Genomic DNA, 15,356 nt, shown 5'->3' with positions numbered 1-15,356 from the left:
CTTCTTTTTTTAAACATGTGCACAATCACTAAGATTGATGTGGGGTTCAAAATCAGAAGTTACTCAATTTTTAAGCTACAATAGATAAACATTTATAAAATAACAATATCTCTAAATTCTTCAGTTTTAATAAAAATAGAATGCCACTGCATTTCACATATATATAGCCTTCACATGCTTTGGATTTTTGCATTGGCTGGATTTTAATGCTTTTGATTAAAATGAAACAATACCCTTTGTCAGCTGTCATGTGAACAGTGGCATGTTTGTCATTCAGGTGATGCCATGATTTGAGCCGGTACACAGTGATACAGTTAATTTCCCAAACGGAAGTTGTTGCCATAGCTCCACTGTGGGACAGCGCAGATCAAACAGAAGACTTTTTCATGGATGCTCATTCAATCCTCACATTCATCTCTGGCCATAACAAGAATGCATCTGTTTCCCACAGCACAGCATAACAAGCATATTTAAATGCTGCAAGGAGAAAAAAAAATAAAAGGTGGGGGGAGCATGGGATGGGCTGTGCTTTGGGAAGAAAAAAAACCCCAGCAAGATCTGGGACTTCCTCTGCTAAAGGCTTTATCACAGCAGACTGCTTTGAGCTCATCCTTAACCTCCCTTTGGACAACCATACAAGAACAACTTGGCATGACCTTTGCTCAATTGTCTTTTAAGAACAAGAAGTGGAAATTTTGGTGGTCCAGAGCCAACAAGATTCCCTCGAGGCAAGTGTGATAGCTGCAGAGAAAAGTGCAAGACAAGCATAGTAATGAAGATGGTAGGCAGCAAAAAACACAGTACAGAAGAAGAAACTCAGGAAGCTCCAAGATTTCAACAAAAGGTGACAAAGATGTATTTTTTATTTTGTTTTCTCAGAGCTGCAATTTAAATATGTAAGTTATTAATAGTAAATACCTTAAACTCATTGCAAGCGTTCCAAGGTAATATAAACAGTAGTTTACATTAGCAAATGAAAGTACAAATGGAGTATAGTATCAATACTAAGTTAAATGGACAAAATAATTACTGTATTGAGGATTTTTTTTTCTTCCTTTTAATGACTAAAGTGTACTTGATCTGCTTCAAAAACAGTAGGACAAAAAGTTAAGACTCTCAGATTCAGACGTTACACATAAGTTTATGGTAGGCAAGCTTTCGATGATGGGAAAAAAAGTTAAAACTAAGAGTGGTGGTATAAAAACAATGCCCAGTAAATCGTGAATGACAGCAAAATAGCAAATTCAGCTGTACTATGTCTACCTCAAAACGCTTAAACATCATTACATTGCTGTTAAGTACAGACTGTCTTTGTGGAGAATTGTGTGTGTGCATGCTACTCAAGATGTGAGTGTATATGTTCTATGTGTATGCTTCCTACAAACATTGAGTATTTCATTATCTTACTTTTAATCTTTACATTGGTCTGAATTAATGCACATTATCACTTAATTATATTAAAGTTTTTCTTTCTAATTTCATCCAGCTCTGACCGCTTCAGCAGCTGCTTACTAAACTCAGCTATGCATGTGACATTTCAACAAGAATTATTTAACTGTTTGGGGTACTAAGCTCCTAAAAGTTATTAAAACTAGTTATATAAATTAAAACTAAAAGAAAACTGAAATTATTACTTTACAAGACATCTTTGCTTTCAAAAGTTTGAAAGAATAGATGCTTCTCCTTGTGTTTATCAATAATGGTAATGCACACATTTATGTTAAAAGGATAAATTCCTTGCCTAACAGGCCTCTAAATGCCTTTTGTTCACTGCACAGCTCTTTAATTTCCTACCTGAGTTACCAGTTAACAACAGGATGAAGAGAATAAAGTTATTATTATGATTTTAAGCCTCTGAAATAAAAATGTGAAATAGAAAAAAGAACACACACATTACAACAGAAATTGTCCATGGAATGAACATTCAGAGACACTTTTTTTCTTTCTTAAACAAACACAATTCAATTCTGATTGCAGTTAAATTACAGCAAATCCTAGTAACTGGACCAGAATTGGTGAAATTATGCTAACTGGAACAGAGAACAGAATCTCATCACCTGCTTGCCTAATACAATATTCCTATTCAAGCCTAGAAGAAAAGTACAAAATATTATAATGTACATTAAATAGGGAAGACAAGTAAGAGCAAACTCACAGAAAATGAGCCCTCACATAATTATAATGTCTAAGAATTAAGTCTGATGCTAATGGTATTCAAGAGCATAGTTATTGCCACAGCATGAAAGTCTCTGTTTTAACTACTTGCAGCACTCTCTCTTTACAATTGCACAGAAATGAACAATTAATGTATAAGCAGAACATTATTGCAGAGAGGCTGTTACATTTCAAGATCTGGCTGAAGATCAAATGTGCTTCCATGGGTGAACACTCTCAGCATTCACTAGTTCAGATCCCTTTGGCAGAAAGGAGGACAGCATCATGAGATACTGCAAAGTCTTGTTGTAATCCTGACAGCTCTGGTGCTGGACTGGTGCTGGGGAAGGCTGTGCTCACACTGTAGGGAAGCAGCAAGGGCCAAGTGCTCCCTGCAGTAGGGGGGGCTTTTCCCCAGCCCGAGGACTTTGAACAGGGCAGCCTGGAGATGGGAGTCAGGATCAGCCAGGACAAGTCCATGGCAATGAGACTGGTCTCAAAACAAACCAGAAACACAATTCAGGGTCAGGTCCAGTGATGGTAGCCTGGGTCAGATGCAACCCAGGCACTAGGCAAGTTGTAGAATGATCTTGGTTTGAAGGAACATTAAAAGTGATCTAGTTCCAACCCTTGTGTCACAGGCAGGGACACCTTCCACTGGACCAGACTGCCCAAAGCCCAATTCAGTCTGGCCTTGAACACTTCCACTGGAGACTCACCAAACAAGTCCATTAAACAAGGCAGGTTCCAGGTCAGGCTAGGGAGCCAGGGCTGCAGCTGTAGCTGAGCTGGATGGAGACCAGCACTGCTACAGCTCAGCTCCAGCAAGGACCAACAGACTGACCAGAACCCAGAGCCCACGAGCAGAGGGCAGGGGACCCAAGTGAGGCTTGGTTAGGACTGTCAGCGCCCTCACAGCCTTGACAGCAACTCCCATTCCCCACAAACAAGGTGTGTCCTCACACCTGAGAGCTCAGAATGGGGAGAGGGATTTAGTTGGTGCAGGTTTTCAGTGGATAACTTTATGGACACTCAACCAGGGCAGGGACAATGGCCTGGAAAGGGGCTACAGCAGATGGAACTAGAGGGTGGCCAGCCCCAAGGGGCCGCCAGATGGGTTCTGAGAGGAGGTTCACTGAGGAACCAGGGCTGGACAGGGGGCCAGTACAATGAGGACACCAAAGCCAGTCAGGCTGATGGCACAGGAGGAATTGCAGAAGATCTCATACAGACAGGCCCCACAGTGCTCAACTCAGGACTTAGGAAAGCCTGATCTAGCTGTCAGGGTGTAGCAAGGGGCAGCTGCTCCATGAGGACAAGGAGAAAATGACATGAGAGGGCTGGTGGGGGTTTGGGGACTTGACACCCAGGACTATGTCCTACAGACCCAGGCAGGGTGAGCTGTCAGGCCCAGCCAAGATCATCATACAAGATTTTGGACCTGCCTCATCACCGCAGGCAAGGTAGAAACACAAGTTAGGTCAGTCCTAGTGGCAGTGTCTCCTTGTGTATTGCTGTTCCAGTGACATCTGATCTTGCTTTCCAACACTAGCAAGTCACAGATTTTTAATTCCTTTCAAGTCCAGCTTTTGATTCTTCCTGTGGACACTGGCAGGAAAGTTAATGTCAACCTGAGAGAAAAGGTCTTTCCAATTAGGTTTGGTACTTAGTCTACCTTAGTTCAGGCCAAATGGAAGAAGTTGTTACAGGAAGAGGCATTCAAATAATAATTAGTAAAAGCTATACTAGGTCCCAGATAGCCATTTTACAGTGCATAAAGTAGGTGTTTTGCTTTAAACAAAGTGTGTGTCTTTACCCAGATTATGAAACTCTCCAGTTATTAAGTTTTTGGTACCCAAAATATTAATGTGAACTCCTGACAATCACTCAAATGCCATTTACAGTATGATTTGTTATGTTTCACTTGTCCGGTTTGCATTTGGAACGGTATGGGGAAAAAGCTTTGAAGGCCCTTGTGTGAAACATTGACAAATGGAAAGATAAAGGTTGACAGGAGCAGTGGAGAGAAAAAAAAATATTGGAGACTTGTAATCCTGGAAAAGATAGCGTGACAGAATACTGATGATCAGTCCAAGAAGTTTGAAATTGAGCTGGCAGTAAAGGAAGGCACCAGAGAGATTGAAAATGGATAGAAGTGAGTGCAATACAAATATGTTCAAGAAAGGTAGTCCTAGCTTTGTGTAGATTTAAGGAGATTGGAGTGCTTATCTGGAAAGCCAGAAGAAGACAAAAAGGGATAGAAGGGATAACAACACAGTTTAAATGTAAATAGTAAAGAGATTTTTCTTAAATTATATTTTATCTGTAACAGTGAGAAGGAGGGCAGAGAATATAAATAATTCAGAAAAAGTTTATACTGAGATGTATAAAGTAGAGAGATCTGTAGCATTCAGCATTGTATTTCTTGTATTTCTAGCAGTAAAGTTGCAACTATAGTCCTGTGCTTGCACCACTCTGTAAGAAATCTACAGAGAACCCAAAATAAAGCAGGGAGAATAATGGAAATATTATAACATATGACCTATGAGAAATTATTGCAGCTGGGACAGTTTAGTCTAGAAAAGTCAAGAGACATGTAACAAAAGTACCAGCCTGGCTCCTGAATATCAGTTTTCTATTCCAAATCCTCAGACTATTGTTTCAAAATCTTAACCACAGTAGTCATACAAAAACTAAGGAGAGTAAATCTGTTCTCTGTGTGCAGTAGCAAAAGCAAGCACTGGCAGTAGCTTGCAGCAATGGAGGTTCAGATTAGACATTCAGAAAAACTTTCTGGTAAGAGTGAACCGTGTTAAGAGTGGATTAAATAGATAATTTGGGTTCTGGGAAGGGAAGGACCAACAGAGGTTACTTAATCTAAGTGCTTTCTAACCTCAGACCATCCATCAGTAAAGTGTCACTGTTGAGAATCCCTCAACCTCCCCTAACAACATTTACTCAATAAGTAAAAGCTTGATTATTAAAATTAGCAAGGACAATCTAATAATGGGACAGACTGACTTAACATTTCCTACACTAAGTGACCATCTCTCTGACTTGGGAAGAGTGAAATGAAGACAGATACCCTCTTGGTCAAAAGCCAGCCATGATTTCTCACCATTTTTTTCAGAAGTGCTTATAAAAGTAGTTCATGAAAGAGCAAGAACACAAAGAACCTCTCCCAAAGTGGGTAATGCCACTTATTCAAAACAGTGCTACAAAGCATAGATGATTGGCATCACCAAAGGCCACTATTTTCAAGAATTTATATATTTCAGATGATTTACATGTAAAACATTTCAGGATTAACATGACATTTTTAGTTAAACTCTTATATAAATACTGACTAATTTGATTCTATACAACTATCCCGAGAACAAAGATTTTATTAAACACCACATCTTCACTAAAGAATTGAGGAAAGAACCAGCTATAAAATCACACTGTACCAAATACTATGTTTTTACTTTTCATAATTTATAGGCTGTCATTGCATATAGAAAAATTTTGTGGATTTAATCTGCATACATTTTATAAGACTATTTCATAAATAGTAAATTTTTTTTTATTTATTCTGACAAAAAGAGCATAGTTTTAAGTGTTGTTCATTCCACTGGAATGATGAACTGCTCTTAAAAATTAATAAAGCTACAGTATCAGCCAACATTATATGGAAGCAGCCAAGTGATTGGTGTTGGAGATTATGAAAACCTATAGGGTGTAGTTTAATTCATACCCTTCATTCTCTACCTTTTTTCCCACCTACACAATAGGTGGGGAAAAAATATCAACTATTGTGTGTTTTAATCTCAGTCTAAAAATATATGAGCATCTCAGCAATAAGGTATCTTTTTCTGCTATTTTTGACTATTAATTCTAGCATGTCTAGCATTAGCATGACATTGACAGATACCTACATACATAAATGCAGGGATTCAAGCATACATATATACACACATAGAAACACAGAATTTAAAAAAATCAGCTCCAGACATAAACCATTTCTTCATCTTACAAAGTCTTGCGGTTGACCTTATGAAGTCTTTCAGTTAAAACCTTCAGTATCCAAAATATATCCATTGAAGCAAAATTTATTAAATCTCATCAGTTAAATATTCAGTAAATTATCCCATTTTCTTGTAGATGCTTGTCTTTGAAGTCAAACACTATTCAGCCACACATTTTTTTTTCAGTTTCCTGATGACTTTTGAACAGAAATTATGTGAGGGACTGCTTGTCTTCATTTTGACTCAATTATAAGTCAGAAGACTTTTGCAGCCTCTCTCAGGTAAAGACCATTTTAAATGCAACTTCTGCTTGGCTAACTGGTGCTTGAGAGGGATCATACTTTCAGTTTGAGAAATGAGAGGATTCAAATGTAATATCTAAACAGATTTTTTTCATGTTTTATAATTAATGGTTGCTGTTTGAGAACTGAAGTTCTGTATTAAAAACCCCCAAACCACTACGTATCAGGTGGAACCCTCCTAACAACTGAAGTTTTTCCCTGTTTGGTGCCTATTCAATTCAGACCTTGAAATTAGTGCTAGGAGGATTGGGATCATGGTTTCCTGGCTTGTTTGCCTGTAATTTGTACACCCTGGGACAAGATTTTTATGCATCAGATGTCTATTCAACCCAAGCAGCTGTTGCAAAGGGTTCAGTCATTAAAGCCTATGGTGCTAATTCCCTGTAACTTGTGAAGAAGTGGCGGGAGCTGCCCAGGAGACCGTGAGCAGCCTGGCACAGGATATTGGTGACAGAAAAGAAATTAGATGCATGAACCTCCCCACCCACGCCTCTTGCTCCACTGTTCTTTTAAAAGCTGGCTGACTTGTAAGCATTCACAGAAGACCATCTGTTGAGCTTTTCCAATCAAACCTAATCTGTTTTTATTTATTTTAGAGAGTAAAGGAGACACACTTCAGCCTTTTGAAAGCTCATTTAGCCCCAAACACCTAGAAGATGCAGTTTAGGATATGTTATTCAAGATATACAATATGTTGACTAAAATTTTTAGACAAATTCCATTTGGACAGACATGACAGACCCTACATCCTTCTCTCATCCTTCTCATTATTTCAGCTTTCTCTCTTGTAATGAGGTACACAATATATTTTTTTTAATGCTCTTCAAACAGAAGGACAGAATACATAAATTATTTACCAGAGATACAAATTAAATAAGCAGGATGAAAAGTATTCCACTTCCACTTTGAAATTCTGGCCCAGCTTAGATAGATGATACCACAAGAGTGACATTCTGTAATGTTACATGTATATGGAAAAACCTGTCTGTAGAGAAGATTAATCAAAATGCATCTGGAGTCAATAGCACACTCTCAGCATGAAAGCAAAGATGAAATCTGGCATTTCATACTTAAAAGAAATAGAAGGCAAGGGAATTTACATTTCCAGTACATTGGCAATCATCCAGCTTTAAGAAAGTCTGTTTTCCTTTCATCTCTATTCCCCTGCACCTGCCTGATCAGGGAGGGCTGGACACTCACCCTGGATATGTCCATACCTGGTGCTACACCTTCAGGACACCAGCACTAATCGCTGAAAAGCTGGCATGTGTGGGTGGGTTTATAAAAGGGCTGCCTGCTTCCTCTGGCTGCTCCAGTCCTAGCACTCCTCATCTGTGCTGTCCAAATATTCTTCTAACAGCGTAACACTCCTGCAAATATTTCTCCTAAGAAAATGAGCTACAAATTTCAGGCCGAGTGCTGCATTAATCATGGTTTAATCATTTCCCTTGAGTATGCTTTCCATAATGTGTGAGTAGTTCTTGCAGAATCACTGATAAAGGAACTCAGTTAGTAGGGAAAAGATTCAGCTGTGAGATTCACTTAGTTTGGCTACCTGTTTTTCTTGTTCAGCCACCTCTTTTGACATGTATTTTCCTTTTTTCTTGACAGCTGTCTCATTCTTTCTTTTTACATTCTCTTTCTGCTTTCTTTCTCATCTCCTCTTATTTACTTATCTACTCGTTTCCCTTTCACATAGTTCATACACTTTTGTATTATGCTTGGTTTTCTTTGAAGAGGTGCAGAAGATAAATAAGTTTGAAACTCAGGTCTCAAGGGGAAAGACCCTGAGGCACAATTCTCTTGTAACTCCTAACGGTCTGGATGGCTTTAGATGCTCGTGTCCTCTAATGAAGTCTGATTTTTAAAAACAATATTGACAGTGCCCACTGAAACTAAGTATTACCAAAATCCACTTTTTTGATTCTATCAAGGTTAACAATAGCCAGTGGAGCTTCTCTGTTCTAAAAATTTTTGGCTTTATACTATCCTGGTTATATTCTCATGCTATTTAAGAGAAAGAAGGATGGTAATTTCACTTCAGCAGTGTAAAAGCTACAGTTGTATGTATTGAAGCAGTTGTACAGCACAGCTAAAGATGCAGTCGTGGCTCCTGGGCAGGTGTCAGCCAGGTTCCACTTGAAGGGCCTGGGAACTCTGAATTTGCCTATGATTAGAAGCATTTTTTTGCAACTTAAGAGAGAGTTGCTACCATTATAGCCACGTTCTTTATCCATCTCTCAGCAGAACAGAACGACACTTTTGCCAAAACTGTTATTTTTTCAGCACCAAGAATTCGGTACTCCCAGCCCCGGGCCGCTCCCCGGGGAGGGGAGCGGGCTGGCGCTCCCGGGCTGCCCGGCGGGGCAGGCGGGAGCTGTCCGGTCAGCACCGCGCCGCCTTCGGCTGCTCCTGAGCCGGCCAAAGCTCACCGCGGCTCGCTGGGAGTGGAGTCGGTATCTGTGAGTGGGCTACCGAGGCCGCCGGGCCCCGCTGTGCAGCCGCGCCCGGGGTCGGGGCGGACGCGCCGATGCGGCTCCTGGCGCGGCGCTGCCTCCCGCAGGCCCCACCGCTCCGGCACGGACCGCGCCTGCTGCCCGGAGCGCGGCTCGGGGCTGGGCCGGCAGCGCCCTGGGGCCAACAGGGACAACGGGATCCTGCCGTGCATCAGGGAGAGCCCTGCCAGCGGGTCAGGGAGGGGATCCTGCCCCTCCACCCAGCCCCACCGAGATGGATCTGGAGTGCTGTGTCCAGTTCCGGGCTCCTCAGGACAGGAGAGACATGGAGATCCTAGAGTGGGTCCAGTGGAGGCAACAAATATGATTAAGGGATTGGAGCACCTCTCTTGCAAAGAACAGATGAGGAAGTTGGGCCTGTTCAGTGTCTACAAGAGTCGACTGAGAGGGAACCTCATTAATGTATGTAAATAGATATTTATAGGGCAGGGCGCCAAGAGGACGGAGCCTTTAGGAGACTCCTCTCGGGGTTGCCAAGCTTAGGACAAGAGGCAACGGGCAGAAAGTGATGCACAGGAAGTTCTACCTGAACATGAGGAAGAACTTCACTGTGCAGGTGACCGGTCAGCGGAACAGATTGCCCAGAGAAGCTGAGCAGTCCCTCACTGCAGATGTTCCAGACCCTCCTGGACGCAGCCTGTGCCGTGTGCTGTGGCACGGCGCTGCTCCAGCCGGGCGGTCGGAGCCGCCGCCCCGCTCCCCCCGGCCGGGCCCACTCCGGCCCCTGAGACTCGCGGGGGCGGGGCCCGCCCGCCGAGCCGCCGTGGGCAGCGCGCGGTGGCGCGGCGGGGCAGCAGCCAACCAGGAGCCCGCATGCAAATCAGCCGGCCCCGCCCCCGCGCGCGCAGAGCGGGGCGGGGCCCGCCGGTTGCCGTGGCGACGCGAGCGGCCGAGCCCCCGGGCGGCTCCCGGGGAGACCCCCCGCGCCGGGCGGGCCCGGGCGGCGGCCATGCCAGTGCGTGCGGCCGGTGCTGAGTCAGGAAGAGGCATCCCCAAATCCCCCTCCGAGGCCATGGAGGAGCTGGAACACACCTGCCCACAGCCGCGCCTGGTGAGTCGGGCCCGACCGCGGCCCGCCCGCTCGAGCTGCCCCGGGTGCTGCGGGGCCGCTGGGCCGGAGACGAGGGAGGGAGCCCCCGGGCGGCCGGTGCCGCCTCACGGCGGGTCCCTTTGTACAACGCCAGGGAAAGGGCGAGCGGACGCTGTCCGAGGTGGGCTGTGCCGTGCCGCGCAAGAACCCGGGGCGGTGCGGTGACAGCAGGCAGGATTCCTGGTCCGCTCGTTAAAATCCCGGATCCCCCGCGCTCCTGGCGCGTCCGGGCGCGCCCGGCCAGCGGCGCGGCTGCCACATGTGTGCGGGCGGCGGGAGCGGCGGCGGGAGGCGTGTGACGATCTAAGCAGCTGCCCGTTCCCAGGAGTGAAGGCAGAGGGGCGGCCCGCCCTCCAAGGAGCTGGCGGCGGGGAGCGATGGCCGGTCCGGCCGCTCCGGTGCCGCTCCCCCCGGGAATGGCAGTCCCTGGGGGCTCCTTCGTGACCGCCCGGCCCCGCGCTGCCCTGCAGGCCGGGTCTCGCACGGGGTACTGCGCTCAGGAACGGCAAATCCCGCGTTTCTCAACTTTAAGAGTCCAGTGAGGAGTTGCCCGTTCGATTCAGGATGTGTAAGGAAGAAGAGAGTCTCGGAGAGCTGCGGTTTTTGGGGGGACAGGAGAATGAGGAAGGGCTGGGAGAGTGATACTTGAAGTAACTCCTCTGAGGTTGTTTGCTTAAAGATTCCCTCAGACCTTGTAGGTAACTCTACAAGGCTGCTGTACCCCAAGAGTTCAGGTTCTGAGAGCTGTCCTTCTTTTCATGTGCTCATTTAAAAATTCGAGTGTTTCCTTGCTTCTTATTTAAATCTGTTACTATTCTCACCAGGAAAATCTCTCCTTACCTCAGCATGGTACGAACCATTGGCAAATAGAAAGTTAATAATGGCAATACACAAATGCAACCACAGAATTGTGGAGGCAGTGTCAAGATGTGAGAATGCATGATGTATGCAACAGTTTAGTACTGGAAATTAAATCATTTAACACCAGAATTCAGTCGCAGTGCTAATTAAAACATATTTAAACATCAAACTTCAATAATTAAATTTAACACTGTAGTTGAGACATTGTTCTGATATGACAAGAAATAGCAACAGTCATTGGAGCTGACCTAAATTAATATTTTCTTCTTGCTCATGTTATAATTAGATTCAGCTTTAAAGATAACTGTTAATTTGTTCATGGAAAGCTTTTGGAGCTGTTTTAATAATGAAAGTTAGCTCACATGTAGTTACTGCAGTGTGTTCGTACAGGCTGTCTGAGATTTCTCTGTCAAAAGCTCAGATATAACAACCTGTTTGAATATATTACTCTGTGTAGTCTGACATTTTAAAAGATTTTAAAGAAAGGAGTGACAGTATGATACCAGTATTTACAGTATCATGCATTCCAGTATAATTTCTTTGGAATTAGGGTGACAGTTGGAGTACATGAATGAAACAGGAATTCATTATGATGCTTTAGTTCTTCCTGAGTACCAGTAATGGACAATGGAGACATTTTCAATAAATATTTGTGGAAAGTGTGTCCTTCTGAAGTGATACCTCATCAGTCATCAGATCTCTGTTATCTTCAGGTTAAAAAAAAAAGGTTGCCTGGTAAAGTATAAAGCAATACACTGAACTCAGAGCATAGAGAGTGAGGCAAACAAGTGTAGTCAAGCAATGTCTGAAGAAAAATTAAGGGTGGGTGTTCTGAACAGTTAAAGTGAATCACCCCTTGATAGACGGTTTAATAACATGGACATCAAGTTCCTATCAGATCTTTTTTAAGATCTTCAGTACTTGATCTGATCTCATCCTTTGAAGGTAGCATGTGCAGTGGTGGGCCAGTAACCTTGTCACCTAGACTATTACTGTAAAGGAAAGAGGGTGTCTCAGGTAACGTTTTCATATTTTTGTACCTCAGGATGATACCTCAGGATGGTTCTGGTACTTCAGAATAATATAACTGGTGGCAAGTCTGTAATATTTACAGATATATTTACAGATTACTTCTTAATGCTGTTCATTGGTTCTCACACATCTCTAAAACTAATTATCTGGGCTTTCAGTTTATAGATGGACTAAGTTGTAGGAATCAGTTTTTCTTGAGAAATCACCTCAAATTTTAGAAAGTGAAAAGGGATTCGTTCTTTTCTGACACTGTTATAATCCTTTTCATTGAAACAGGAATTATTTCTTTAAAGCTGTAAAACTGTGAATATTTGTAATGGATATCTGCCATTAGACCTCTGGTTTTAGACTACGAAGTCTGCTAGCTTGTCAGGAGCTGTCACACTAGCAGTAAAGAACCTATGTCCTCCACAGATCAGGAAATCAGGGGACATTGAAGGCAGTTCTAGGGTAAGTTTCAACGTCTATTGAAACCTGATGTTTTCCAGTGCCTGGTACTTTTGTAATTATAAATTGTCATTAATTTTTTCCCAAGACACTCTGTGCATTTTCTTAACCAGCTGAAGCATTAATGAACATTTGTGTTGCTTCAGTCAAATCCTCTGCTCCATCTCTGACTTAATCTTTGCCTTCTTTGTGTTCGCCACTTCCATGTATCTTAATGCCAGGAAAATGTCTGAGTGACTCCACAGGTCTTGGTCTCAATGCATAGCAGAGAAACAAACCCACTGGAGTCACCTGTTTTATCCATTGTGGTGATTTTAGGAGTTCTGTAGTCAAGAAAAAACTTCTCACAAATAGCATTTCTCCAATCCTGGTTTGCATCCTTTTGCATTTATCTCTCTTCTCATCTGGACCAAACTGCTGTCTTGGGCCGTGTTCTCATCTACTGCGGTCCCATTCATATTTTTAATCCTCGGCATGCCCGTGGTCATGGGGCCTTCACTGTTTTCAGTGGGATAAACATGACCCCTGGTCATATCATGCCACTTACTCATGGCATGGCAGTTGTCCCTGGATAACTTTCAGTAAGCTGCAGAGTGCTGCTGGGCTGTGGATCTCAGCCTGGGAATCCTGCCCTTAGGGTTCGCCTGTGTGCATCGGTACTAAAAAGGAAAGCTCTTAGTTTAACTGTGAGATACCATAGCGGGAAGTACCAAAGAGGAAATACAAAACCTTGTGAAATTATTTGCTTATTTTTTTATAATGTATTTGTATCACTTGGGATCAAGAGTTTCACTTTGGTCCCAGGTATGTGTAGCTCCATGAAGGACTGGTGTGTCCTTTGAAAATTTCCAATCCTCACGTGAAAGAAACAAACAGGCATTTCAACACACTTTGTTCGGGAAGACAGTTCCATGCAACACCTTTCATGAAAGAAATCAATGGCAATTTATAAGGACAGTGCTGCAGATAAAGCAAACCCAAATACACATTTAAACTTGAAAAAAAAACCTTCAGAATGTACTGTTTGGTCTCATCTCTCCCTTGAACACACTGAGAGCTTCTTTTCCTTGTATTTCATGTCTCTGTCTTCCAACACAGGCATCAGTGGAAACATGTGATAAAATACTCTCAGGACCTGGGAACCAATGTCTTATTTTCAAAACTGTCAGAGCCTAACTGAGGATTAGATAAGTTGAGGATATGCAGGGCAATGCAACATAGATTTCCATCACAGTGCTTAATTTAAGAAACCAGCTAAGCAAAACCCCACCTGAATTAGCTGGGGTGAATTACAAGGAAGGAGAAGGAGTAGTAGATAGGTACGCATGTGGTTGGTTTGGCCTGTGCCCACAGGCATATTGGTGTGTAGAGGGCAAGGCAGGAGGAATTAAGCAGCAGTTTTCATTAATTTAAAGTGAATCTATCTTTAAGATGATGTAAAGAAGCATCTAAGTGCTTTTTGTTCTGTCTGCTGTGCCCTAGGCAGTGCTATCCCCAAAATACTGGGCTGTTCAAGGGTATGTGACATCCATACTACCCTTGGATGTCTGTTGTCAGGCAGCTGAAGCTGTGGCCAGCTCTCATTTCTTGCACAGGAAATGGCATCAGGGCCCTGTGTGGAAGTACCTGAATAGTTTATTGGGGGCTTTTTTCCATCATCATTGCAATGACAGACTAGCTGGATACTTCATCTAGCCATATGGCAGATAAACCATGTTCTGCCAAGGCAAGTGTCAGGGCCACTTGAGATTCACCCTTGCAATCCCAGGACTGCTCCAAAGCCCACATTTACTTCTGTAGTGTTGTGAGATTCAGAGGCTGCAGGCTTTTGCAGGTCAATAGGAATTAGGTATTAAGTATCTTGGGGCCACTGAATCTACAGTACTTGGAGAATGAGACTCAAGTACAACTGAAAGTGACAGATCCCATATAATTTTAGGTATCAGCTGCTTTAGCCATTTTGTTTATTTTCTTGAATTTTTTAGAAAAGATGAGAGTACGTGAATTGAATTTTTGTCCAGTTATTCAAGTACATTTGAAAAACACTATTACTTTTTTATTTTATTGAAGAGTAGAGGAGAACATTTTAGTATTTGCGCACACTGGAGCTTTATAATGGTTCAAGGAGTCACTCTACTTCTTTAGACAATTTCTTATTGCTGCTTTTAATCAAAAAACTCAAAAACTAAATCTGAAATAATTGCAAGGAAAGTGTGCATGCCTTGAATTTCTGTATTTTCATCCCTTCATATTTACAGAGAGTGTTTTAAGAGGTTCTGATGCAACTCCTAGAATCGTTTCAGTATTTTATTTCCATGAGCTTTCATAGATCTTCATATTCGTCTTGCATATATCACTGGAAGGCAATTTTAATCAGAGGAGCCAATGATTAATGTAGGGCAAGTTTATTGTGGTTAAAAAGTGTCCCATGCATCTGTTTCTCTCTCACGTGATGTTGACAGGGGGTCTGCCATCTGTTTACTTCAATGTGGAATTAAGCATAAATAAATATGTAAATAGCCTTACATTTAAGGAACCCAAAATTACTTTATTTGACAAAATATTTATTTGGTCCTTTAGAAGTTTGGGGTTTGCTCTGGATTAATTTTAATTTTCATAAATGTTGGCTACTGTATAAAACCACAAACCCATAAAAATGTGCCAAGTGAAGTTTGTGCTTGGGGACATGTAGCAATTTTTGCTGCACTTTAAAAAAACTGAATTGCCCATAGACATTAAAAATCTGCTTCAATTTCCCCTTTTTACATCAGAGAACGTGCAGTTTATATATATTCAGTTCATATATATTGCAGTACATATTTGTCAGATACACAGTACTACAGATACCTTTTCAGGAATCAGAAATTACCCATAAACACAGGGAGAAGACATTATATTTTATATATTGCATTCTGTGCTTGCAAATGCAATGATATTTTCGAAACAG

The 15,356-nt window shown here is 42.5% G+C and overlaps 1 protein-coding gene across 4 annotated transcripts in view; it reads left to right on the top strand.

The window, feature by feature from the left end:
* Positions 1–554: 554 nt before the first annotated feature.
* Positions 555–15,356, top strand: part of PCYT1B (phosphate cytidylyltransferase 1B, choline) — a 41,091-nt gene continuing 26,289 nt past the window's right edge. Inside the window, exon 1 of one of the 4 annotated variants that reach the window (XM_072927647.1) lies at positions 555–844. In XM_072927647.1, the coding sequence (XP_072783748.1) occupies positions 773–844 (72 nt within the window). In that variant the 5' untranslated portion in view covers positions 555–772. 4 annotated transcript variants of the gene reach the window in all.

The sequence above is a fragment of the Taeniopygia guttata genome, chromosome 1 (genome assembly GCF_048771995.1).
Source record: "Taeniopygia guttata chromosome 1, bTaeGut7.mat, whole genome shotgun sequence".
Taxonomy (NCBI): Eukaryota; Metazoa; Chordata; class Aves; order Passeriformes; family Estrildidae; genus Taeniopygia; species Taeniopygia guttata.
This window is presented reverse-complemented; position numbering and strand designations above follow the sequence as displayed.